This window comes from Pleurodeles waltl, chromosome 8 (genome assembly GCF_031143425.1).
Source record: "Pleurodeles waltl isolate 20211129_DDA chromosome 8, aPleWal1.hap1.20221129, whole genome shotgun sequence".
In the NCBI taxonomy this organism is placed as follows: domain Eukaryota; kingdom Metazoa; phylum Chordata; class Amphibia; order Caudata; family Salamandridae; genus Pleurodeles; species Pleurodeles waltl.
In genome coordinates this window covers 399,428,208-399,453,297 of record NC_090447.1, presented here as the reverse complement: position 1 = coordinate 399,453,297, position 25,090 = coordinate 399,428,208, and the positions used below count along the sequence as shown (strand labels likewise).

General features: G+C 43.6%; 1 protein-coding gene across 2 annotated transcripts in view; it reads left to right on the top strand.

Moving 5' to 3' along the window:
* Nucleotides 1-25,090, top strand: part of TMEM131 (transmembrane protein 131) — an 892,454-nt gene that overhangs the window by 613,098 nt on the left and 254,266 nt on the right. For both annotated transcript variants that reach the window (XM_069204268.1, XM_069204267.1), the window contains exons 28-29: nucleotides 12,684-12,870; nucleotides 19,177-19,362. In XM_069204268.1, coding sequence (XP_069060369.1) covers nucleotides 12,684-12,870; nucleotides 19,177-19,362 — 373 coding nt within the window. The remainder of the gene's footprint in view (nucleotides 1-12,683; nucleotides 12,871-19,176; nucleotides 19,363-25,090) is intronic.

The following is a 25,090-nucleotide window of genomic DNA, read 5'->3' as shown; positions in this document are numbered from 1 at the left end:
AGCAATATTTTCCTAATTTGTGCTGGAGGTATTTTAAAATAATACGACTCTGCTTTTTTGTGTCATGCCCTGATAAGTATGTAAATTTATCACTATAATACTTTGGGGTCTCCACCGGTGGTGTAGAACAGTGTTCCCACTGTGTGTAGTTTATCACTGGCCTGTATCTATTGGCACAGTGTAGGTCGTAATGTCCCCAATTGTTATAGCAGAACATTGCCCCATAATTCATTGTATGTTCATATACATCATCACTTTCAAAAGCGGAATAGTCCTTCATTTAATTTGATATGGAATCAACTGTCTGGACATCCCTTTCATCAGAGACAACATCAGGTGTAATTACATCTGTCATAGAAACTCTGAACACGTATGGTATTTGAATAATTTCTGTAGGCCCGTATATATCAAATGGAGCCTTGTCCCACACAATCCCATCAGAAATCGGTATTGCTGTAACATTTACAGGGGACAAGTCTCTTCAGACCTTATGTGAGAAATGATATGGAGTTAAAACTTCATCAACAGGCTCCACAGAGGAAGGATCAGGAATATAGTGACCATTTATGAGCAAAAAGATAACAGTCACAAAACCAACCCATAAAAATAATGCAAAAAATGTCAAACAGAACCATAAATAGTTCCATGGGAATATCAGATAGTTCTTTTTAAGCCAATGATACAGCTCACTTCTTTTTTAAACATTGTCAATCACAATAATGGATGAGTCTGAAGAAAAATCATCAATGTCAATGAAATAGCCAGAGGCAGTCTCTGCAAACACGGGAGCCGGTGCACCATCCATACTTTGGTCCACTTCACGTTGAGGCTCTTGGTAGACAGTGTCATTAGTCTGTGATGTGTTTATGTAAAAAACAGCTAAATCTTGGACTGTAGTGGTCACTGAAGTGGTGAAAGGAACTAGCAAGAGTTCATTTTCCGCCCTCCCCAAGGTCGAGGGGGTATCAGGAACAGCGTTGGACATTGTTGCATAGTCCGTAGTAGTGTTGTTCATCCTACTATGTAGATGTATGTCCTGTTGGGTAGTGAGAGGGGATCGGGAGTCACCTAAGGGACCTCTTGGTCTACTGTGAAGGATCGGCCACATGGTGTAATTTGATGTCATCGATGGAGATAAAGCTGTTAGTTTGAGAACCAAACAGTGGTGGTAAGATGACAGTCCTGGTACCTTGAATTCCCAAGACCGGTACAGGTGCTCTGTATGATGGACTGAATTCCTTCTTCACAGCGATCTTCTCACAAACCAGATCCCCAGCTTTAGGAATCCAGCCAGTCGAAGTTTTCGCTAAATCCCTTATTCCTAAAGTGGCAGCACTTGCAGATGATTTATCATCATGAAATTGCTGAAGCTCCTGTAAGACAGTGAGACGTTCATTTATGTCAAATGGTGTTTCTGCTGCCACCATACCAGAGGCATCAAGACCTGGGACATACAGAGGTATCCCAAAGAGAACCTCATATGGAAGGCGACCCCCCAAGGACCGTCTTGGCAGATTATTCAGTGCTCTCTGGACCCCATATCGGTGATGTAACCAACTGCGGCCTGAACCTAATACTCAAGCTGTTAAGGACTGCTTTAGATCACTATTCCGCCTCTCCACGACCGAATATCACTCGGGATGGTATGGTAAGGGGTAATGCAGTTCAACACCCATCGTCCCCATAGTGTCACTGAATGCCTTAGAGGCAAATGCAGGGCCCTGGTCCGAATGGAATGCTGCAACTGCATATGTACCGATCAAGATCAGCAAGTCTTTTATAACAGTCGGAGCGTCAGCCCGAACGCTGTGGCCACACCCACAGGAATCTAGAACAAGGATCTACTGCAACTTGAATGTATTTGTATGCACCATCAGGCTGTAAGGGACCACAATGGTCCAGGTACACACACTGTAGTGGCCTGTTGGACACTAAGAGGGATGTCTGCTGTGGGCCTTTGATATTAGAGCCCTTTATCTGCTGGCAAATGTCACAGCAAAGGACATACTTTTTTGTTCGTCTGCATAGACCAGGCCACCAGAAGCGTTTCTGTAAGAGTGTTATCGTGGCTGATATACCAGCATGTGCAGAAGCGAGACCCTCATGTGCTGCTTTAATTAGATCTAATCTCTGGTCTTCATTGGGGATCCCTCGATCACCAACCCCAGAAATTGTTGTGTAGGCAACATTCTGTGCACTGATATGGTAAGTATAGTTTGTAGGGTATCCCTTCGTAAGGGGCTTGCCTGCAGCCGAAGCTTTCACGGCAATCAAAGTTTCATTATTCAATCTAGTCTGTGAATGAGTCACTGCAGCCACAGAAGCCATAGCCAATGTATTACCGGTAACGTGTACTCCTACACGTTGGTGGCCCAGTGTATGTACTACATGGACACGCAGTAGCTTATCCTTAAGATCAGCCACCCTCCCCCACTATATTTTGTGTTTAATGGTGTTCCCTTTAGAGTCTCTAAACCCGTTCGGCTTCCAATGATTGAGATAATGATTGTATTACCGAACGCAGTAATATGAGTCACATCCTATTAAAGTCAGGCTTCCTGGCTCTGTATGTGCGAGCGCTAGTATAAGAGCTTTAAGTTCAGCTAACTGTGCTGTGCAGTCCCCTAAGGTCTACGTGTAGGTATTGTGTGGGTGGAAGACTCCATCTTCCATCACTCCGCTCACGGTTGCGCAAGCTGCGGAGTATTGATGTTTAGTACCCACAGCTGGTTGTGCTGAACAGTCAGTGTATATGACAGTATGGTATCTGTCTAGTGGCAAGATGTTTAGAGGAGCAGGGTACCCTTGTTCGTACTGGAGAAACTCTTGTGTCTGAAGTTTTGGATCAAGAACGTAATCGACATCAGTGGCGGTCAGAGACGTTGCCCGTTGAATCCAACGTGGATGTAATGCTTTAGCGTTAGGAACGCTTGCTTTGGTGACAGCCTCTAAGGCCGGCACCGGGGAGACAACAATAATACGTTTCCCCTGGGCAAGTGGCCTCTCTTTAACAACGGCCATCTGAACTGCCGCCAGAATCTTTTCTGTAGATGCGAAACGTTGTTCTGCGAATGAGTATAAATGTGATTTATATCCTATAGGTACCGTGTCACTCTCATTGAAGGTGACATAAGTAAATCCAATGGCACCAGCAATTATTCTGCTGACCAAGTTTGTTTTATTGTCACGTGTGTGCAAGTGTTTAGCTTCTAGCAGGTCCTGTTGCATTTCCCTAAGGATGCGGGTGTGTTCAACCTTCCAGTGTCTGCCAGAAAAATTGGGCTGAACCAAGTCATAAAGTGGCTTTATTTGTTGTGCATAATCTGGAATGTACGTTCTGCCAAAATTAAAGAAACCTAGTAATGACTGTAGTTTCTTAAGTTTGTTAGGAGGGTGCAGTTGAGCAAATTTTTCTAGAAAGTGCAGGGCCAGGCTCTTTCCCTCGTTCGATAGCTCATATCCCAGGAATAATACACTGAGAAAGGCGATCTTGTTTTTCTTAAAGTTGAATTTGTAACCGAGGTCTGCAAATCCCAAAATGATCTGATCAACCCTTGCAAGATGAATGCTGAGGTCGTCGTCTGTGAGATATGTCATCCACGTAGGATAACGCTGCGGTATCAATATCATGTAATATTGATGTTACACTGGCTGAAAATAGCCCCGGGCTGTTTTTATAGCCTTGAGGTAAACGACAAAAGCGTTTCTGAGAGCCAAATGAGAATGCATTCAGGTCCCAACTTTCATGTGCTAAGTTCTGGCAGAAATAACCATTAGATATGTCTAATGTTGTTTTATATTTTTTACGCACTATATTGTTTTAGTGCTGTGCTATGTGAATTTTGTATAGCATATGTGGTGTATGACTATTTAGATGTCTATAATCAATGTCTATTCTGTATGAATGGTCTGGCTTTGCAACAGGGAATAACGGATTATTCATTGCAGATGTACAGGGCTCAATTACTCCCTGGTACTAAAGTTGGGTGAGGATCTCCCTTACTGGAACTTTTGCTTCATGTTTGACAGGATATTGTGGCTGCGGTTGGGGTGTAGACCTAACAGGAACGACATGACAAGGAGACTTCTTGTCCCAACCTACATGATTGCGATATAACGTAGGTTCCTGCACTAAAGCCCATTCAGCAGCATAGACTTCTTTTTCTGCTTCTGGAACAAGATCGGAGAAAGAAGGCAAAATGACATTTTCCTCATGTGGGAGCTTACGGACTTGTTCAGGTGGCCAGTCTCTTTCGGACAGTAGGATATCACTAGTATGTTCATCCCAAAATATCACACTTATGGTGAGCTCCACGTCTCCCTCTATCTGAATTTTTTTAATCATAAACCGTGTCAGAGGGGAGAATGCAGCCATCCGCTGTTTCAACTGCGATAAAATCGCTAGTTGCTGTCGCATCCAGATGATCTTTCAGACTCTGGCGACATATCGCGACCTCTGCTGCCCACGTCTTGTTCCTCAACAGTGTTCTCAAGTATACTGGCATTTTTAGCTGTCAGTGCTGCCACCTTTTTCTTTTTCAACTGTGGATTTTGCTGAGGAGTCTTTTCTTCTGTTTTAATGGTAGACTGCTGCGAGTCTTTCTTTTCTTTCACGTATTCAGGACGTCGATCTGGACGGCCCCCTCTCTCGCTATGTCTATCCGGTGCGTCCTGAAAGGAACGAGAGGGACGTGTATCAGTATATCTGTCTGGAGTTTTAATGTTCTCCCTATTTCTGAGATTGTATCTCCTTTCGGAGTTCTCCGGGTGTGGAAAATCAGCTCTCTTATTTCTTCTATCTTTGAAATCTTTTTGTTTGTCCCAGGGCTTCTTAGGGCCCTCTTGTGCCTGCTTTGTACCTTCCTTATGAGTGGTACCTTGTAACTCCAATTTCTTTGGTTTGGCTCCCAAACTATCCCGACCTATACTATTATAGGTGGCGGAAATTATTTTCGGTAGCTGTATCTCTTGTTCCTGGTGTGGAGTTTCCCGGAGACTCTGGCGTATTGCCAGTGCTACCACTTCCCCTTTAATATTAATGAGGATTATTAAGGAAACCGCGTCAAAATTACGCATTAATTTAATCCCCAAATCCAGGGCTGGTGCAGCCCCATGCTCATTTTGTATTTGTTTTAACACTTCCGGTAAATTGGCAAGTGTCGGGGGTACCATGTGTGGTAGTATATATGGCAGCGAAGACTGTACCCCATGTGGCACAGTCATCCACTGAGGGAACCATCCCAAAGGGCAAGCACATAGTGAGCAGTCTGTTTTTCCTGTGGTCCCTTATAGGGAAACACAGCTTCCAGCTGATTAGTTTTCTGGGCAATCCAGAACGGTATTTTTTCCCATTCTGCGGGAACTTTATCCATGATAGTATGTACTGTTTGTGGATTAATCCCAGTAGCCAATTGGTAACCACCAGGTGCTGGATGCGCTGGTGTTTTGCTCAATGTTCGCATCACGAACTGAACTAATCGTCTATATAATGTCACCAATTCATTATATAAATCTTGCAGATCTGCTATTGGCATATTTTGTATGCCTGGGTGAGGTGTATGTGGCAAACATATGCAATGTCTGTCCGTCATTACTTAAGGGACCTAACCTTATTCTTTGTAATTCATGTGGTAGGGCGCCTTCAAACCAGTTCTGGTGCTCTTGGTATGTGAGCGATATTTAATGATACTGGTATTCTCGGTACCGTAAAGGTACGTTTGCAATTTCATATGTGTTAAACGTATGTGTTCTTTGGTCTACCACAGGAAAGGTGACCCAACAGTAAAATGTTTCTGTTTGGTATGCTTTATTAGCTTCTATTATAAGAGTAACATCCCCGCCCTCTTCTGTAAGGCCAAGCGTTAATAAATGTTGTGTTAGTGCATGTCTAGCATTTTCAGGAATGTCTATGGCAGCAGCCATTTTTGTTTAGAAAATGCAACACCAAAACGGGGAGTTTAAGTCCTTTTATGAGTTCGAGCTCGAACAACCTACAGCTTAATCAGGTGTTACCCTTTCAGCTGAGGAGGAATTTCCCAAAGACCACGGACGTACTTAGGGTACCTGTTGTCTGTGAGACAGTGATAGTCGGGGTATCCGTAAATTAGTGCCTAAACACCATCTTTGGTGGTGCCATGTCGTAGTTTGGACTCTTGCTTTAAGCAAGACTGCTGGTTAAAGGATGACAGTACTTTTGTTTGTAGGCGACTATGCCTATCCTACAACAAGTCGCAACTGTTGTCCCAACCTTACCAGCTTACTAGCAGCACCTCACCAGAAACACAATAATAAAAGGTGATTTGTGACAGCCTTTACCCATGGACTCGAGAATAAGACATCTCAGGGAGCGTTGTGGTTAAACGGAGATTACCCCTTTCTCACAGATGTATCATGTCTCATACAAACACAGGCAATGACAAAAATGCAGTAAAGTTTCAATAGTTTTTATTTAACATAACTGCAATTTGCGATAAGTTGTATGGGCTGCAATGATTAGGATAATGAATAATGCAAGAAACAGAATTGTGAAGACGAGAGTCATTATTACGAAGACCCCCACCATCTTGCAATGCATATAAATTCCATACGAGATGTAATATGCCCTAATACCCTAATGTGAGAGGCCTAACCTCCTACCTAAAGGAGAGCTGGGTTTGCTAAACCTAATCTGCCAATGCCATGTCTATGAGAGGAGCCCCCAACCCTTGTTACCTTGGAATGAGGTCTCTATCTCAGACTCCGCAGGGGCACGAATACTGGGTCAGTGTCAAGATGACATGCAGCATCGATATCAGCGATGGTGGCGATGCCCTCTGGTCGGAATCCCACTGATTATCTGTCTAAAGTGCGATGTATTTATACAGATCTACCAGGACCCCTGACGTTGGTGTGTTCCCAAACAATAGATAACAGACATGCTTGTGACAGCAATTAATATAAACAATCCCTCGAAAGTATAGAGAGGGAAAAATCCTGAGTGTGAACACCTACTGTTTGTTTGTCTTTGTTGCTTGATCTTGACGCCTTAGCGCGGAGACACTGATAATGCAAAGCAAGTGGCCTAACTGTAAACAAGGCAGCCATCTTAGAATAATTAAATAATAAAATGGGCTAAGACAGAGCAAGCTAAGTAGGTTAAAAGTCACTAGGTGATGGGAGCACAAGTCTGCAAGCCAGAGGCTAAGCTAGCTCCTGTTATCCCATTAAAACGAACTAGGATTCACTGCACGACGCCTGATTACGGCGGAGCAGGTTTTGTTACCACGCATACTGGTTGGATTTGGCACAAGGGTGAGTGATGGTTCAGTAGATCAAATTTTATTAACAAGAGATTTCACAAAAATGAAATGCACTGTTAATAACTGAAAGGCCAAAAACTGAACCAGTGACTCACAGCTCGTGAGCTGTAAAGCCACGACAATGCACCAACCGCTTTACAGTCCATTCACACACCTTTCATACATGACATGCACAAGACCATTCACTCTGCCAGCCACGGGCCCAACACATTACAACACTCGCATCGACAGACAGCGCCACTCAAGGGCCCAACACTTACATATGCCCTCATGCCTGAAACAGCAATCACACCAGCTGATGGGAGTGTGTGGACTGGTGTTTGCCTGGCAGTGTGTTGCACTAACCAGCAGCAAGCCAAGCGCCACCCCACGCACACCGCCAGCTAAGCGCCACCCCACGCACACCGCCAGCTAAGCGCCACCCCACGCACACCGCCAGCTAAGCGCCACCCCACGCACACCGCCAGCTAAGCGCCACCCCACGCACACCGCCAGCCAAGCGCCACCCCACCCACACCGCCAGCCAAGCGCCACCCCACCCACACCGCCAGCCAGGCACCACCCCACCCACACCGCCAGCCAGGCACCACTCCACGCACACCGCCAGCCAGGCGCCACCCCACGCACACCGCCAGCCAGGCGCCACCCCACGCACCCCGCCAGCCAGGCACCACCCCACGCACACCGCCAGCCAGGTGCCACCCCACGCATACCGCCATTACTTGTTTTTAAACTACAAAGAAACCACTAATTATAAATAAGTACAAAACTACAAACACAAAAGCTCTAACTTAATACAACAGTAATGCCAATCGTGAAACTGAACATATTAAAATATAAAACAGCAGTTTACACTCACGGTATTACCCAGTAATTCTTCTGTGTGTCGTAGCTCCTGAAACACCCACACACAGCCCAGGATTTGAAAGACAATCAAGGCAGTACATCCTAGTCTCCTTCCTGATACCTCTTCCAGCACAGGCTCTACATCTCTTAGCAGGAAAGTTTTTCTCTTTTTTTTTTTTTTTTTTGCAGTGGGAGGAATGTGCTCAGAAAAGTGACGATCTTTCAATCTAGCCACATCCTCCACTACTGCTTCTCTAGGAACTCTTGCCTGTTCCAGCACAACAAGGCTCACTATGATAAACTCCTGAAATTTCACAAATGTCATCCTTGACTTGGAGAACTAACCTTGAACATAACAAAAGCATTAAAAGTTGCCAGGTGGAACAGGTGAACAGCTAATTTCTTATACCAAACATAAGCCTTACAAGCAGCAGTGTAAGGTTCCAACCTCTGATCTACTCTATCAACACCACCCATGTACTTATTGTAGTCTAAAATTCACACAGGTTTGCGCACTTCAGCAACTTGACCCCAAACAGCCACAGGTGAGGTACTCTCATCATGGGTGGTAGTTAGCATGTACACATCCCTACTGTCTACAAATTTGAGAGCTAGCAGCTCATCATTACGCAAGGCACTGCACTGTCCCTTCTCAAGTTTTTTTGCAGACAAGCTCTCTTGGGTAGCCTTTCCGACAGTCGTCTACCAAGTTCCCACATAATTTTTTCACTAACTCCAAAAGTGGGTGGACAGCCAGAGTGGTCAATACTCGAATCCCTACCAGTGTAGGCCCAGAAATTATAAACATATCCTGTACTACTTTCAGACAGCATATACAGTTTAATTCCATACCGTGCCCTCTTTCTAGTAATGTACTGCCTAAAAACCAAACGACCCTTGAACAAGACCAAAGACTCATCTACAGACATTTCTTTGCCTGGAACATAGATCTCTGAAAACCGATCTACCAAATGATCAAGGACAGGTCTAATCTTAAAAATACGGTCAGAATGAGGGAGATCTCGTGGCAAGGCTAAAGCATTATCTACAAAATTCAACATCCGAAGAAGAAGCTCATACCGGTTACGACTCATGATTGCAGGAAATATAGCAGTTGCCATCAAGGGACTAGTAGACCAATATGAAGACAGTGATGGCTTCCTTATCAGCCCCATCAAAAAAGTTAAACCCAAGAACTTTTTCAACTCTTCCAGATTTGTGGGAATCCACCGGCTAGCTCTAGGGTGTGGCCTAAGTCTGGCAGCATTGTCCCTCAAATACTGCTCTGCATACAAATTAGTCTGCTTAACAATCTCTTCCAGAAAATATATTATCCATAAACAACTCCAAAAAGTTGACAGGCAAAAAGTTTTCTGTATTAACTCAACACCCTGGGAAACCAGTAAATGCAGGCAACTGTGGCTGCTCCATGTGTGGTGCAACCCATGTGTCAGGTCTTCCAATGGGAAGCCTTTCAGCCCTGGCTGCTGCACCATTGGCATATCAGTGTCCTCCTATAAAACAGGCCTTTTATCAGCACTGAGAGTGGCTTCTTCATCAGATGATTCCTCTCTGACAGAAAATTCACTTCCAGAAACTTGCACTTCCTCCTCTGCCTTAGATGCAGTGTCAGTCTCATAATCATGGTCAGAAGACGACTCAAAAAGCACACCAACAGCCTGCTGAGCGGTCATCCTACAGCTAGCCATGATCCTTCCTACAAAAAGTAACTGGACAAATGCACCACCAACAACCAGCACTGTGTAAGATAAGTAACAAAGTGTATCTAAGAGTTATAAACTCAAAAACTATACCGCTCACTTGCCTGAAAAAGCTTGATTAACCAGCAACTACTCTGCACAGCCACAGCAATCACCAATGATATCCCACTAAAAAGAGAAAAAAAAGCAAATTAGACATAAGACAACACAATAATCATTGTGCATAAATCTAAGGACAATTTCACACACAATTCTGCATTCAGTACACCACCTACAAACATGTCATTCATGCATTGCAACAATACTCCTTTGGAATAAATGTATTTACTTACCCAAAACATGCACTTGCACAAACCGCAAGACAAGCATTGACAAAACTGCAACAAGCCACAGCAAAGGAAGCAAAGGCTTTGAACTAGATCAAAAAGGAGAAATAAACTGTTACCATCATAAATGCAAATACTTTGCCAGTTGACAAACGCCTCACCACCAACCATTTTTAAATTTTCCCTGCTGTCTAGTGTTCTCTGCTTGGGGGCAGATGGACCTAAAAAAAAAAAATAGGCCCCCTTGGGGGCGATCCTTGCCCAACGGGGCACCCCCCAACACAAAACAATCAGCAAAAAAAACAATCCTTGGTTTCTAGTGGCTTTCTGCCCCTCTTGGGGGCAGATTCACCTAAAAATAAAAGACCGATCTGCCCCCAAGAGGGGCAGAAACGGCGAATAATGTATTGCCCCCCAAAGGAGGGTGACCCTTGCCCAAGGGGTTGCTCTCCCACACAATAAACACGCGCGCTGGCACAAACACACACCAATTCCCTGGTGTCTAGTGGGCATTCCTGCTGCCCGATCACATCGCGATCAGGAAGCAGGAATGCAAAAAGAGACATTGAGGGAAAGGAAAACCCTTTTCTTTCCCCTGACGCTTCTTTCAGAAGGATCCCCCCGTCCGGAGGTAAAACTTATCTCCTTTGCTCTTGATGCGCTGGAAGCAAATGGCCGCAAGCTCTTTCTTCAAAGCCACCCTTTATCTCTGTCCATCCTGACAAAATCGTGCTTCGTCCCAGGGCCTCTTTCCTCTCTAAAGTGGTTACACCCTTTCATGTAGGCCAATCCATCACTTTGCCTACTTTTTACACACACCCACATCTTTCTCGTGAAGAGGAGAGACTTCACCGTCTGGATCCAAAAAGAGCTTTGGCGTTCTACCACACTCGCACCAAAGACTTCCAGGTGGACTATCAACTCTTTGTTAGTTATGTGGCTGCGAAGAAAGGTAGGGCAGTGCAAAAAAGAACCATCTCTAGATTGGTTGTTCTCTTCATCAAAATGTTCTATGCTTTGGCTAAGAAGCAAACCACTGAGGGTTTGCGTGCTCACCCTACCAGAGCAACTGTCACAACCACTGAATTAGCACATAACGTTTCTGACTGGGACATCTGCCAGGCGCCAACCTGGGCTTTCCTGCACACGTTCACTAAACACTACTGCCTGGACAGCCTCTTTGGCCGTTCAGTCCTGCAGGTCTTCTTAGTATGATCTTGGTTCGCAGACCCACCTCCAGGGACGGTTTGCTTTGGTATCTATTCGAAGGTAAGGAATCTGCAACTAGAAGTCTCTGTCAGATGAACAAGCTACTTACCTTCAGTAACGGATTATCTTGTACAGACATATTCTAGTTGCAGATTACTTACCGACCCACCCATCCTTCCCACTCTGCAAACTGATTTCTAGGGCCAGTGACTCCCTTTCAGGGCCCTAGCTCTGGTGCTTCAGGATCAGTGTTCTTCATGGCTCTGCGCTTCTGGCTTTGAAAGTCGTGAAAAGGAACTAATGTCTGCGTGCCAGTATGGCGCCTAGATAGGACTGCGGCGTCATCACAGCGTCCACAACAACATCGGACGCGCAAGGGTACTGCTCAAAGGAAAATCTCCAGATCCAGTCATATGCCTGGGGGAAATTCTAAGGTAAGGAATCTGCAACTAGAATGTCTCTACCAGATAATTTGTTATCGAAGGTAAGTAACTTTTTCTTTTGGTCTGAACTATTCCAAGGAACCCACCACCACTTAGTTAGGTTCTGTCTCAGAATCTATTTTGAAGGTGAAGAATCCGTGGTTGGAAGAGCAAAGGGAGTCACAAATTCCTAACTGCCCTCCTTTATCCCTTTCTGTGGGATGGCCTCTTTTTCCATTCAAAATGTCTCGGATTACAGATCTTTATTAAGCTATGCGTCTGAGATCACAGAGTCAAGAAAAAAACGGACATCAGTGCGCAGGGGTGGCGCATAAATACAGCTCCTTTTCCACTTCAGAGGCAAAAAGAAATCAGCGAGGAGCCGCACTGCTCCACCTACCTGTTAATGAGAGCAATGCTGTTTAAATCGTCCAGATCCAGTTTGGCACTGAGGGATATTCTAAAGAGGAGGGAACCACGGTGAGATAGAGTCCACCAGGTAGAGTGCTACTGAAAGTAAGTTACTTGTTCTGCAGGTTGACAGGGTAATTTACATGGTCTCAATGGAAAAAAAAAATATTAGTTGTTTTACTGAAACTGGAAACGTCTATACCCTTGCTTTCTTCTTCTAGACATTGTGATCATTCGTTGAGTAAATCATAATTGTGTGATCATCACATGCTTGCCGTCTGTTATCATAATTAAATAACTCCCGGTCCTTGGGAGAAACATTTTCTGAACAACCAGTAGTTTTAAATTATGTAATGTTTCGAAGAAGTTGCTTAGCTAACCTTTACAAATTATGTAAGAACTAACAAGTCAGCATGTTTGACATACTTAATGCCATTTACTTTGTTGTAGGGTTGAAATTAAAAGAACCAAATTTCACATTGAAAAGAACATTTAAAGTAGAGAATACTGGTCAACTGCAGCTTAATGTGAAGTCTATGGAAATCAGCGGATATACTTGTGAAGGCTACGGTTTTAAAGTTGTTAATTGTGAAGAGTTTGCACTAAGTCCCAATGCTTCTAAGGAAATCATCATATTGTAAGTAGTGTTGCCTTGGAGAATAAGACATTTTAATGGTTATATTTAATGGTTATATTTCATAAAGAATTTAAGGGGCTTTGGCTCATTCAACATGTTGCTTCATTTATTTTACTTGGATAAATCACAATGCACTTAAAATAGTGTAACCATTCCTTTAAATGTGCAGTGCAGTGTCCTGGTATGTCCACACCACTCTGCTACCATATTTGTGTGGTGTTCAGACTGGCAACCCACGGAATTAAGGTTGATTGATTGGTTGGGGGTAAAAAAGTGCCTGCTGCTTGTCCATCAACTCCCAACCCATCCCCCGAACCAGACCCCACTCCACCATGTTTGCTATTTTTCAAGATCCGAATCCCTTTTTTCCCCTCCATCACAAGTGATGATTTTGGCTAGTACTATTCTATTATTTTAGTTTTGTTCCTCCCAGAACAGATCTGGTGGAGTGATTTCTTTCATTCTCGATTTTCCAATTCCAAGTATATAAATGTTGCATTGTATTTTACAATCTGTTTTTATAACCGAAGATGGCACTGTGTCTCTGGGTTTTCCTGGTAGGCAGGGGGCTGGGAGCTCTGGTCTCTAGCTGTGGTCATCTGCACTAACCACTGCAGATCACCTCCATTTCCTGTCATATGCACAAGATGACCTTATGACTTTTACTGTTAGTTTTGAGTGAGTTTCACTCTCCACAATTCTCAAAAATAGCCTTCAATTTTGCTCCAGTGCTGCCCTGCACTGATGTCTAATCTCCACCACTGCTTTTGATTATTAAATCATAGAAGAACAGGTATTAACCTTTCAGTTGTTACCTATGAGGATTATTAAGATCCTACTGAAATGCTTTCAAACACATTTCCTGTAACCTGGATATTGTTTTTTTTTTTTTTTATCCTACACATAATGATGCAACAGAACTTCAACATTTGTCTCAAATGATACAACAAATTACTTGTGCAAATAAAGGCAATTATACAAAGAAAAAATCACATATATCTTGGATGATGCACAGTCTTTGCTAAAACAATACTTTACAATAGTGATGATCAATCCCGTTATTCTGGGCTTCAGTAGGTAGACTACCTAAGAAAAAGAACCAACAAGAGTCCATTAAGAATCTTGTCTGGTGAGCTCCTTACGATGTGGTTGACACGTTTCAGCCCGTTTGTTCTTCAGGACTGAGCAAGGGCACATACATTCACTAACGATTTCTATCTCATGCTAACATGGACCTGCCTTTAAGACAGTAGCTCTCGTTAGAGCTAGGAGGTCCAATCTCTGGAGGTGCCTATGGTCACTAGAAGGCTGAGTGCCAGCATTTTAATCTTCTGGCAGAGGTAGCAAATCCCACGAGAGTAGCAGTGATGCTAAATAGGTTGCGTCCGTGTGGTTTGGATGCTCAGCATACCCTTACTCTGTCCTGAAGAGGCCTAGAACAAACAGCCCAAAACGCGTCTACCACATCGTAAGGAACCCGTTGGACAAGTCTCTTAAGAGGCACTTTTTTTTGGAGGACCATTGCTCCAACTAGTCAGAGACATTGAATATGCAACTCTTTGAGATGGTCCTTTCTCTTAGGCATCTACCCATAGAACCTGACAAAGCCCTGAATAACTGGATCAGCATTACTATTGTTTTGATATGGAATTGTGTCTCATCCAACATACGTGAGTTTTTACTTTATCTAATTGTCAATATTTCTACAAGTAATTTTTGGTTTCATTCAAAATGAATGTGAGGGTTTCTTTGCATCAGTAAGTGTGGGGTCATACAATGATTAATTAAAAACACAACAGAAAATGATTTCCAGGTTGCAAGAAATGTGTTTGGAAGCATTTGAGTAGGATCATAACAATCCACACCGTAACAATTGTAAGGTTCATACTGGTTGAAGTATGCGTTCGAAGTTGTCCTGCTAGGGCTATATGTATTTTATATGGCCTAAAAAAGCTTCAGCCAGTTTATTGTTCCTTCACCGTTTGGTTATTGTTTCTGACAGTTTGTGGGTAGGTTCACTTTATCACAGCGATAGGGCTAAGTCACTTATTTTTAAGGGACCTGTGGGTGCAGTGGGTGGTAGTGGTACTAATGGAGTAGAGTTAGGTGAGCTGTTTTCACCATTAATATTAGATCACCATTCGTATATCTGGGGATGGCCCTCTGACTTCTGCCTGGTTGGTTTTTGGTAGTATTATCACCCATTAGCGTCTGCTTTCGTCTGGGTCAGACAGTGAGTGCACTGTTACACCACCATCTTCAAATTTTGAATATTATAGAATCGTCTGCCTTCCAGGCTGACTTGAACTAGGATTATTCTGTAATTGTGCAGGTGCTATTCTCTTGTTAGCTGTAAACATCTTAATCAAGTTGTGAGTTTCTCCTATGCATATCTTAAATGTTATTTTGGTTGAATGTCAGCAGCTTTCGACTCGGTTGTTGCATCACAGTAGAAAACAACTAATTTGACAGTTTTTCCTGTCATAAAAATATGATCCTAGCCTGTCGTGAAATTAAAAAAAAATCATGTCTTATTGCCTATGATTTGAAACTGTCCATTGAATATGTGTACCTTTTTGTCTCAATCACATTATGTCTATTAGGTTGCATTGTGGGGAGCGCAAAGAGAAAGTCAATTAACGTGTTAACGCAGGTTCAGTTAGGATAAGACAGGGGAAATCAGTAAGGGAGGGCAAAACAGTCTTGCAAAGACAGCAGATCTCTCCAAAAACTGCACTTTATCTATGTCTGCCAACAGGTATGATAGATGTCATGCTTTTCCAACAGAAGTAACAGAAATAACTCTAATGGTTCTGTTCTACCTTAATACAACCCTGAAGTAATACAAACATTATTCCTGGAGGGCCCTGGCATTTACCTTGCACAGTGCAATTTTTAAGGTGCCCCTCTAAATATGGATTTAAAAAAATCACTTGTTACATTCTTTTCAGACTATTCAGCACTTGCTTCTCAAGTCTGAATACTTTTCAATTGAAACAGACCAATTCAACATCTTTTCAGTTTTGTGGATGTCGAAAGAGGTCCTGTGAATTTCTCAACTTCATACATCAGACAATCAGCTCCTTAATTTGGATGTTACCGAAACCAGAATGTCTTCAAAGTGTAAGCTCATAATTGCAATAAAGATTTTGGTGTGAACTATTACTGCCATTCTTGCTAACCTGAAACTTTCATGAGTCTCAAATGTGATTAGCAGCATTTCCGTAATTGCAAGTTATTTGTGTTATGAATTGGTCAAATCTGGCATTTAGGTGAAGTTGAGCTTCTGCTTTGCACTTCGCAATACCAAAAAACTTGAATTTATGAGCTCAAACAGTTCTGCAGAAGAAGCACTGACAGTGAAATACATTAGGTTCGATTCACTTTACCAATATAAACCTCTGTTTACAGCTGAAATTGGTCCATTTATGCTGACTGGTAATCTGCAAAATGATACCTGGCTGGCATAAATAGTTTTACTATTGCGAAATTGTACGCCTTGACTGCATACAATTAGGCTGCAGAAAGCCCTACACAAGGGTTGAGGAGTGGGAGGATCAAAGCATGTTCTGCCTTGAAGGATTATGAACACCAATAAAGTTGTCAGTTTCTTATCAGTCGCAGGCTCATCTCTTGGACCTTCCTTCCCGGAGTAGAATTGGTGAAGTTTGCATTTGGAAAGAACAGAACACTCCCTTCAGACGTTATGATGGTGGAAGAAAAAAATTGCATTTGCATATCAGGATGCATTTCCCCAACCTGAGTTATATTCTGTGTCTAACTCTGCATCGGAGAATTAGATGTCAGAGAACATTCCAAGTAGTACGTCTGGAAAGATGTGACTGATGTTTATGGTCCTTTGGTTATTGCCTACAGTTGCAGTACTCCTTGGAGGTTCATCCTCACTGTATAATCAAACACTGTAAGTATATGTATAGTTATCCTCATTTCTCTTACAAGGACAAGCTTTACTTTAATCTTTTTTCCTGATTCCACAAATTCCCTTCGAGCCTTAGCCACCAGAACAATTTATTTTGTGTGTTATCTAGAAACATTCAGCCCTCATGAGCTCAAACCTTTCAAGGGAAAAATAATTGTTTAAGCCGGTTCACACCATAGATTGTGCAAGAGGGAAGGAACACAAGAATAAACTTGATTCTATGAGTTGGAGAAGGGACCAGTGAAGTGACTATTCATCCTGCTGCTCTCTGTGTCAGCCACGTCACTTACAGCTTCAATTTACTGCTGTGCCTACAGTAGGCCGCCCCTTTTCTGCTGCTTGTGCCAGCTTTTCACTTGTCTCTAATTCCAGCCCGGGTAATTTGAAGTTGTAAGGTGAACATCCCCAGCCACATCCCTTGAATAACTGTAAGACGTGCAGCTTGAAAGAAGTGCAGTTTGCAAGTCTCCAGAGGACGCCAGGGGTGGCACTCTCTTGAACTATTCACTCAGTGTGAATGATCAGTATTAGAAGCCAGACCAGTCAGGTTTATGAGCATGAAGTTCTCAGTAATGCTGGCCTTGAATGACCCCATATCGCTCCAGCTACCATGCACATGGTAAATTGGGGGGAAAAATTCAACTCCTTGGGGGCTGCCCTGATATCACTTGATGATCTATTTGCAGAAGCATTGATTTATCTTTGATATAGGCTGAAAATATGTAGGATAGCTAGTCCAGTGGCAGCAGCCTGAAGTTGCTGACCTCCGCATTGAATGGCATCAGTTTGCGTGCACTGAGTCAAACCATCTCTTCCATTTATTAAATCTTCCATATCATCGGGGGAGGGAGTTAAGCAAGTTGCTCCCCATGTGACATAGAATACCATGTACCCTAGCGCGCATGACACAATCCACCATGTGACGGTAAAGGATCTCAAATGTTGGAGACTAGTTGTAGTTAATCCACAGGCAGTAGCTTGTATACTTAAATTGATTTGCTTTGTAATGGTCAAAGCTTAGCTACTCCTGCCAGTGTTGAAACCTGTGATCTGCAGTTTACCTACACCTGTGTACAGTGAGAGAAGTCATGGCTAAGGCTGGCAGCTTGTGTTGGAAAGGTGATGACTTTCTACAGTAGATTGCGCTCCGGTTTAGTTGGTGATCATAAATTTAAAAATAGATGTTGTGTTTGCTGAATCATTAACATGCCAACTATCCTTTTAAATTTGATCTGTTTGCATTAACTATTAGTTGGTCACTTATTCAGATTGAGAAGATGCATCATTGCTTTTCCCCAAAATGAAATACATCTCTGCGTTTCATTTTTTAAATAGATGTTGTTTCATTGAGCTGTTTGCATCACGCTCTTTGCTAATTATAAATAAGTGGGTAAGCACAAGTTAAAGATCCGTTTAAATCCCAGTAGACTCTTTGTGGCTTCATGTGTTTCCTCCCAGTTCTTTTGCACGCCTTGTCTAACAGCCTCTTCTTCGTGGTTGGAGAGTGTTCATGGGGTGGTTGTGCTCAGTTTTGCAAGATTGTGATAACACAATTGTGAATTAGCTTAAACAGCATATGATTGCATAATGTTTTCCTAATAGAGATCAGAGCTCTAGTGGTACCTTGAACTATTGCTTAGCTATTATATGAAAAACGCAGTCATGTGGTCCGACTTTATGGAACACACATGAGATGTAGAGCAGCCTCTGTGTAGCAAATATACTGCTTTCTACTTTCTGAGGTTATTTCCACCAACTTTAGAGAGTATTACAGTCCTATCAGATTTGGTGCCTCATTTCATTTTAAAATCTTTTAGGGACGGACAAATCTAGTGTTGCGTTAACCTGATTTTCATAGAAATGGTTCAACCAATTTAGCCACCTAGCAAAATGCTCATGGGAGAGGCTAGAGACTTCAGTTCCTTCACAGTTTGGTGGCCATAAATTTTTTTTTTTTTTGTAATTTTTTTTTAAAGAAGATCTTTGCCTACTTCCTTTCCATCTAACTAATATATTTCTTGAGGTGGTTGGTCTGCTGCAGTTATTTCACTGCTCTGAGCATGACAGGTTACTTTTGATCACTCAAAGACTATTTTCTAGAATGTCCATTTAACTTAAATTTCACAAAGCTCAACTTGTGCTTAACTACATGTCTTATCTGTCATAGTGCCTAGAAAGTGTCTGCTTAGGACTCCCTATTAACCTTCCGGATGTTTCTTGAATTCTGTTACTCTGAGCAAGTGGTATATTTTATAGTAAGTGGTTAAACTTTAATCGTTTTTGTTCACAGTCTTTCTTATATTTGTATGTTTTTCACAACCATGTGATAGTAGATTACCATGTTAATAATGTTTCTTTTTCTTTAGGTTTACACCAGATTTCACTGCCTCCAGGGTCATTCGTGAACTGAAGTTCGTTACAACTGGTGGCTCTGAATTTGTGTTCATCTTGAATTCATCCCTTCCATATCACATGCTGGCAACCTGTGCAGAAGCTTTGCCTCGTCCAAACTGGGAGCTGGCACTGTACATAATCATCTCAGGAATAATGAGGTATTTTATGTGTGACTAAATCTTAAAATTCACTTGAAATGCCTAAGGGTTATTTTTTTGGCATCACAGTAGTCGTAGCTTCACCACAGTGTCAAATTTAGATGTGTGCTTAGCATTACTTATTGCTGTGCTAAGAATCTAGGAAACCACCTTCCAGGAGGCTTTTGAAAAAGAGAATACAACAAAAACATTCAGTGACGGGGCTGCTTTGGCTTTAGTGAAGCAACCCTTTGGGGCAGTAGTTCTCAACCTTTTGACTTCTAGGGACCTCCACTTTATCATTACTGGAACCTGTGGACCCCCACTGAATCATTATTGGAATCCGGGGACCCCCACTGAATCATTATTGGAATCCAGGGAACCTCACTGAATCATTATTGGTATCAGGGGGACCCCGCCACTGAGTCATTTATAATAGCCAGGGAATCAAGCATTCATCAAACACATCCACAAATTATTCCATATTTTATTTAACTTGCAAACAAATATAAATGAAAAAAATAAAAAATGTTAATAGGAAGGTTAGAGCTTTTCTAAGTTTAATTGAAGACACACATCCTCCATACATTTTGTTGTCTGATGCACCCCCGCTGCTCCTGCAAATCAATCCGCGAATACTAATTTAATTTCTAGCCTCCAATTTCAAATTCCTTGACATTTACAGTACATTTTAAAATTTTCATTTGTACATTTAGCCACATAACTTATATACACTTTATTAATCTGTTAAAACATTTTCTACAGGTTAGGAACCCTTTCTTTAGGGTGAATTAATGCAGAAAAAGTGTTTGTCACAAGGTTTTTCTGAAATTCGTAGCCCTAAAAATGTATGTAATTACAAATAACATTTTTTCATTCAATTAATTAAAAACCAATGTGTTTTTTTTTTTCTCTCATTGATGTAATAATGATGACAGATCGCAACCATCTTTGCCTTTGTTATATCTAGATACTATTATAGTGATGATTGTCATTTCATGTGGTAGACATCTCTAGCTATTTCATATTTGCCTGTATCTGTACAGCTAAGTCACTGTAATATATTCCTGTCTGTGTGAGGGATGACCTGTAAGTGCCTACAATGCCTATCTTTAATGCCCTGCTTTAGAAGGGCAGTAGAGGGGTCTGACAGTATACATTAACCATCATAACTTGAGTGAGAAAGTCCTAGCTTGATACAGTAGACTTTTTTTATGGTGTAGGAACCAAGTCCTGTGTGTTTCATGCAATGAAGAGATCAGCAAATCTTGGTGTGATAGTCATACTGACTCTGCCACTAACAGGGCAGAGAGAGTCTGAGTGCCAAATTCCCCCTTTTGTATTCCAATGTTTCAAGCTAGTAGAAACAAGCAATAATAGGCTTGGTCGTAGAATATAACTACAAGTAATTCGCTACCAATTCAAAGTCCTTGACCTTAAGTCGTCTTCAGAATATTGACCAAATGTCACCAAAGCAGTGGTAGCATTTTTCCTAATGCATGCAATTTCAGATAGATGTGATGGCATTCTCTTATGGGTGATTTTGCAGCAGATTTCTGATAATCTATCTAAGCTTGACTGACTTCTTGATCAACACCCCAGACTGCCATCTCCTTGCATAGTATCCCAGTACTACCATCCCTGATTCCCTGCTAAACTGCAGAATCATAGTTTGTTATCCTAAAAAGAGGAAGAATAATTGAAGGAGATCGTCCCTATGTATTTGTAATGCTCCTTGCTTTTGCTCAGTCACTCCACTCCCATACTAACCAACCAGCTTAGATTTCTAACTGCGAGTGCAGCAGTCAAATATTTGTCATTGCAGGATGTAGGTGAAAACCATCAGTGCATCATCATTCAGAAACTTTCCTGTGTGGAATATCTGCCTTCAGGAAATCTAACTACAGAATACGCTATCATGGCGACTTTTAGCCGCAGCTTCCTTACCTTAGAATTATCCCCAGGCCTCAGACTGGATCCAGAAAATTCTGAGCAGTACCCCTGCGTGCCAGTAGATGGTGTTTGGCTCCGCGTCGGGATCATCTGTGCCAGATGTGACATACACGGTACATATGTAGACGCCACCTTGGCACGTTGAAATCATTTTTCCTTTCTGCACCAGATAGCACAAATCCATGAAGAGCTACCCCTCAGTCACTTTTGGACTGGTTTTTGTTGACGTTTTGTCAACCACTTTATTGAGAAATACTTTTCTTCAGGTGTGACAAGATGTCTCCCAAATAACCCCCCCCCAAGTAGTTTCAAACCATGTGGTGCCTGTCACCGACAGATGTCTGTGACAGAGCCCCACTTGGTCTGTCTATGGTGCCTTAAGAGGTACCATAACTCAAAGGCCTGTAAGGAATGCTGCGCCATGCACCCAAAGGCGCTGAGGGAACCTTTCCTCTAGCTCCTTGCAGCCTGACATTGGACAACCCCCAGATGATCAAAATCCTGGTCGCGTGGAAGGTCCCGGGTCCGCTCTTCATCCCAATCGAAGTAGTCGTCGGGTAAGTTGGCTAGAAAAAAGGAACATTAGAAGTGGAAGAGGTCTTCAACGCCTACGTGTCCATCAAAATCCTTGGACAAGACAAGAGAACGTCATCACACCAGGCCCCATGCCTCTGCGGAGCTCCAACCAGGGTTGGCTCTGCGCTTCCCCAATTTTCCTGAGGCCAGAGCAAACCCCCTCAACTTGGAGAATTCAGTGAGGCCATGACCTTCATTTTGAACAGCAAAACCCCTCTTGAGCACCTTTGGGCTCATAGGTTTGGGAGGGGACGGACTGCTGCTGGATTCCCAACAGTAAGGCTCCTGGAATCAGGTGCTCGATCCAGAGTGTCACTCCCAGTGGGACAGAGACCTTCTCCGACACTGGCTCTTCTACCAATGGCGCCATCACCCTCGAATCTGAGTCAAAGCCAGGACTTTTAGTCTTTGGCAGGCTTGGTACAAGGGACGAATGGGAGGTATATTGCAACCCTGATGAATATCTCCAACCACTGGATAATTCCAAGGACACCTGTTATAATGATCTGATAAATGCCAGTGGGTTAGACTTCTCACCTGACTCTTTCCTGGTCTCCTCTCCTACTGTGGCTAGGGAGGTGTTTTTTTTTTTGTTGCTATGGTGGTACATAATGCGGCCAAGTTCTTGAACCTTTGGTTGCCGTCAGGCAGTCAGGACTATCTTCTTGACAGAGGTGCTGCTACCTCTGGATCCTTGCTCCACTTTAATGAAGTCCTCACTGACGTCCTCCTTGGGACCTGGTGCAAACTCTGCACCGGTGCTCCTGTGCACAGGACGATTGCCCGCCACCACCACCCCATCTCCGGAGGACCCAAGTTTCCTCACCCAGCACCCCACTCCTGGGAGCTTGGTGGTCCAGGCCTTCACTTCCAGAACCAACCATGGCATATTTCCTTCCACTCCACCGGATAGGGAATCCAAGAGGCTGTTACCCACATGATCTGGGTCTCGGTTGCGCAAATACTGCCTCTTGTCTTGGAGGAGGCCTGAGCGTATTCTTTGTCTATTGTTGACTGGAGGCACGCGTTAAAGTATGTAATTTCTTGTGAGTTGGACATGACCAACTCAATGGGAAAAGCTATTTTTTTATCAGTGGCCCTTTGGGGCCACGCCTGACTGACGTGTTTTTTCTAGGTATGTCAAAGCATTGCTTGGGGACATGCCCTTTGTTGGCTCCCGTATCTTCGGAGAGAACGTGTCCTCTGCACTAGAGAACTTTAACGACTGCAAGGCTTACGGCCAGGACCTTGGGTTTCGCTGTGGCCCCTTGGCACCCCCAGTCTGCCTTTCACCCATTTCTTGGCTATGGAAGAGGTTTCTAACCACATCAATACCCTCTGAGCCACCATGTCCATCAAGCTTCCTCGCCCTTATTTGGATGAGGATGTGGTTCACACAGATCACGTGGGACTGGCACCCAGAGTCGGGCCAGTCCACCACTTCCCTGGCAGCTGCAGCCTCCAAGACCCTTTAGTTTGGCCTCCTACCATCGTGGGCATCCAGTGTGGGGCAGGATTTGCCATCACCTGCTTCACTGGAGGTCAGCAACATGAGACCGTTGGGTACTACAAATTGTACAAAGGTGCTACCCTTTGTGGCTACCCCTCTCCACCCATGCCACCCACTCTGATTGACGGAGGATCATTTTTCCTTACTCAGCTAGGAAGTGCTGGCTCTCTTGTGGAGCTAAAGAGAGGGTGCTGGCATCAGAGTAGGTCATGGTTGTTATGCCCGCTACTTTCTGGAGCACCAAAAAGGATGGAGGCCATCGTCGTGTCATGTACTTGACCTGCACATTCTTAACCTCTTCCTCAAACCAGACAAATTCAAAATGCTCGCGCTTGCTCAAGTTCTGACTGCCGTGAATCCGGGAGACCTAATGGTGTCATTGGACTTGTAGGGTGCATATTTTCACATCCCTGTACTGCCCGCCTACAGACGGTACCTTCAGTTCATGGTGGGCCAGGAGCACTCTCAATTAGCTCTGATCACCTTTGGCCTTAACAGCAACCTTCGGATGTTCACAAAGGTGAAAGCCGTGGTTGCAGCACACCTGCGGTGTTCTGGGTTCCAGTCTTCCTCCTGCCTCGACTATTAGCTGTTAGAGGTGGGCTCAACCCAGGCAGTTGTTTCCCAGCTTCAAACAACAGGGAACCTCCTGCATTTACCGGGGTTCACTATCACTGTGCTGAAGTCACAACTGATTCCCTCTCAAATGCTCCCTTTCATTGAAGCTGTTCTGACAAACTGCAGCTTCAGGCTTATCCTCCCAAATGGCGAGTCTAAGATTTTTGTGATATGATACCGATGTTTCAGCCTCTATCCTGGGTTTTAATGAGAGACTCTGAGGCTGTTGAGCCTTATAGTCCACAACATCCTACTAGTGAAGCATACCCACTGGCATATGTGGGCCCTGCAGTGAGACTTGAAGTTCCAATAGGCACAGCATCAGGGTAGTCTTACTAACAGGAAAGGGTAGGGTAGGGTGGGGTGAGGTTGTGGGACCTTTGTTAGGGGGCTCTGCGCCTCTGGACACGGCTAGAACATTAGAGTCACTCCTATGGTGATGATTCAACACCTGGTAGACTCTCTGAATGCTAGGGCAGATGATGTGAGCCATCCATGCTTAGTGAATCACGAATTATGTTTCCATCCAGAGGTGGTGCAAGGTCTCTTTCAAGAGTGGTGAGACCTTGGTTAGAACTGTTCGACACCGTCGAGATTGTGCAATATCAGTAGTCCTGCGTGCCTGAGTTTCCAAGACGGCTCTCACTTGGAGACGCTTTTTGTCTCGAGTGGAGCTCCAGCCTCCTGTACGTTTTTCTGCCGATACCTCTCCTGCCCAGAGTTTTCAAGAAGATTGGGAATGACTGGGCCCAAGTTATTCTTGTGGCTACGGAGTGGTCACGAAGAGTCTGGTTTCACAAGGTGTTGAGCATGAGCTTTGGTCCTATGGTTAGACTGCCTCTTTAGGAGGATTTTCTGTTGCAGCAATAGGGGAGGGTCCTGCATGTGAACCCTCTGCCTTCATGCATGGAGATTCAGCAGGCCGCGGCGGCTGACACCCTTTGACCGTCCTCCAGAAGTCTGTAATGTTATTCTGCCAGCCTGGCGTCCCTCCCCCATTACTGTATAGGCCTGCCACTGGGACAAATTTATGGCATGCTGTGTATTCAGAAGCATTGATCCCTTATGTTGTTCTTCTTTGTCAAGTCTGGA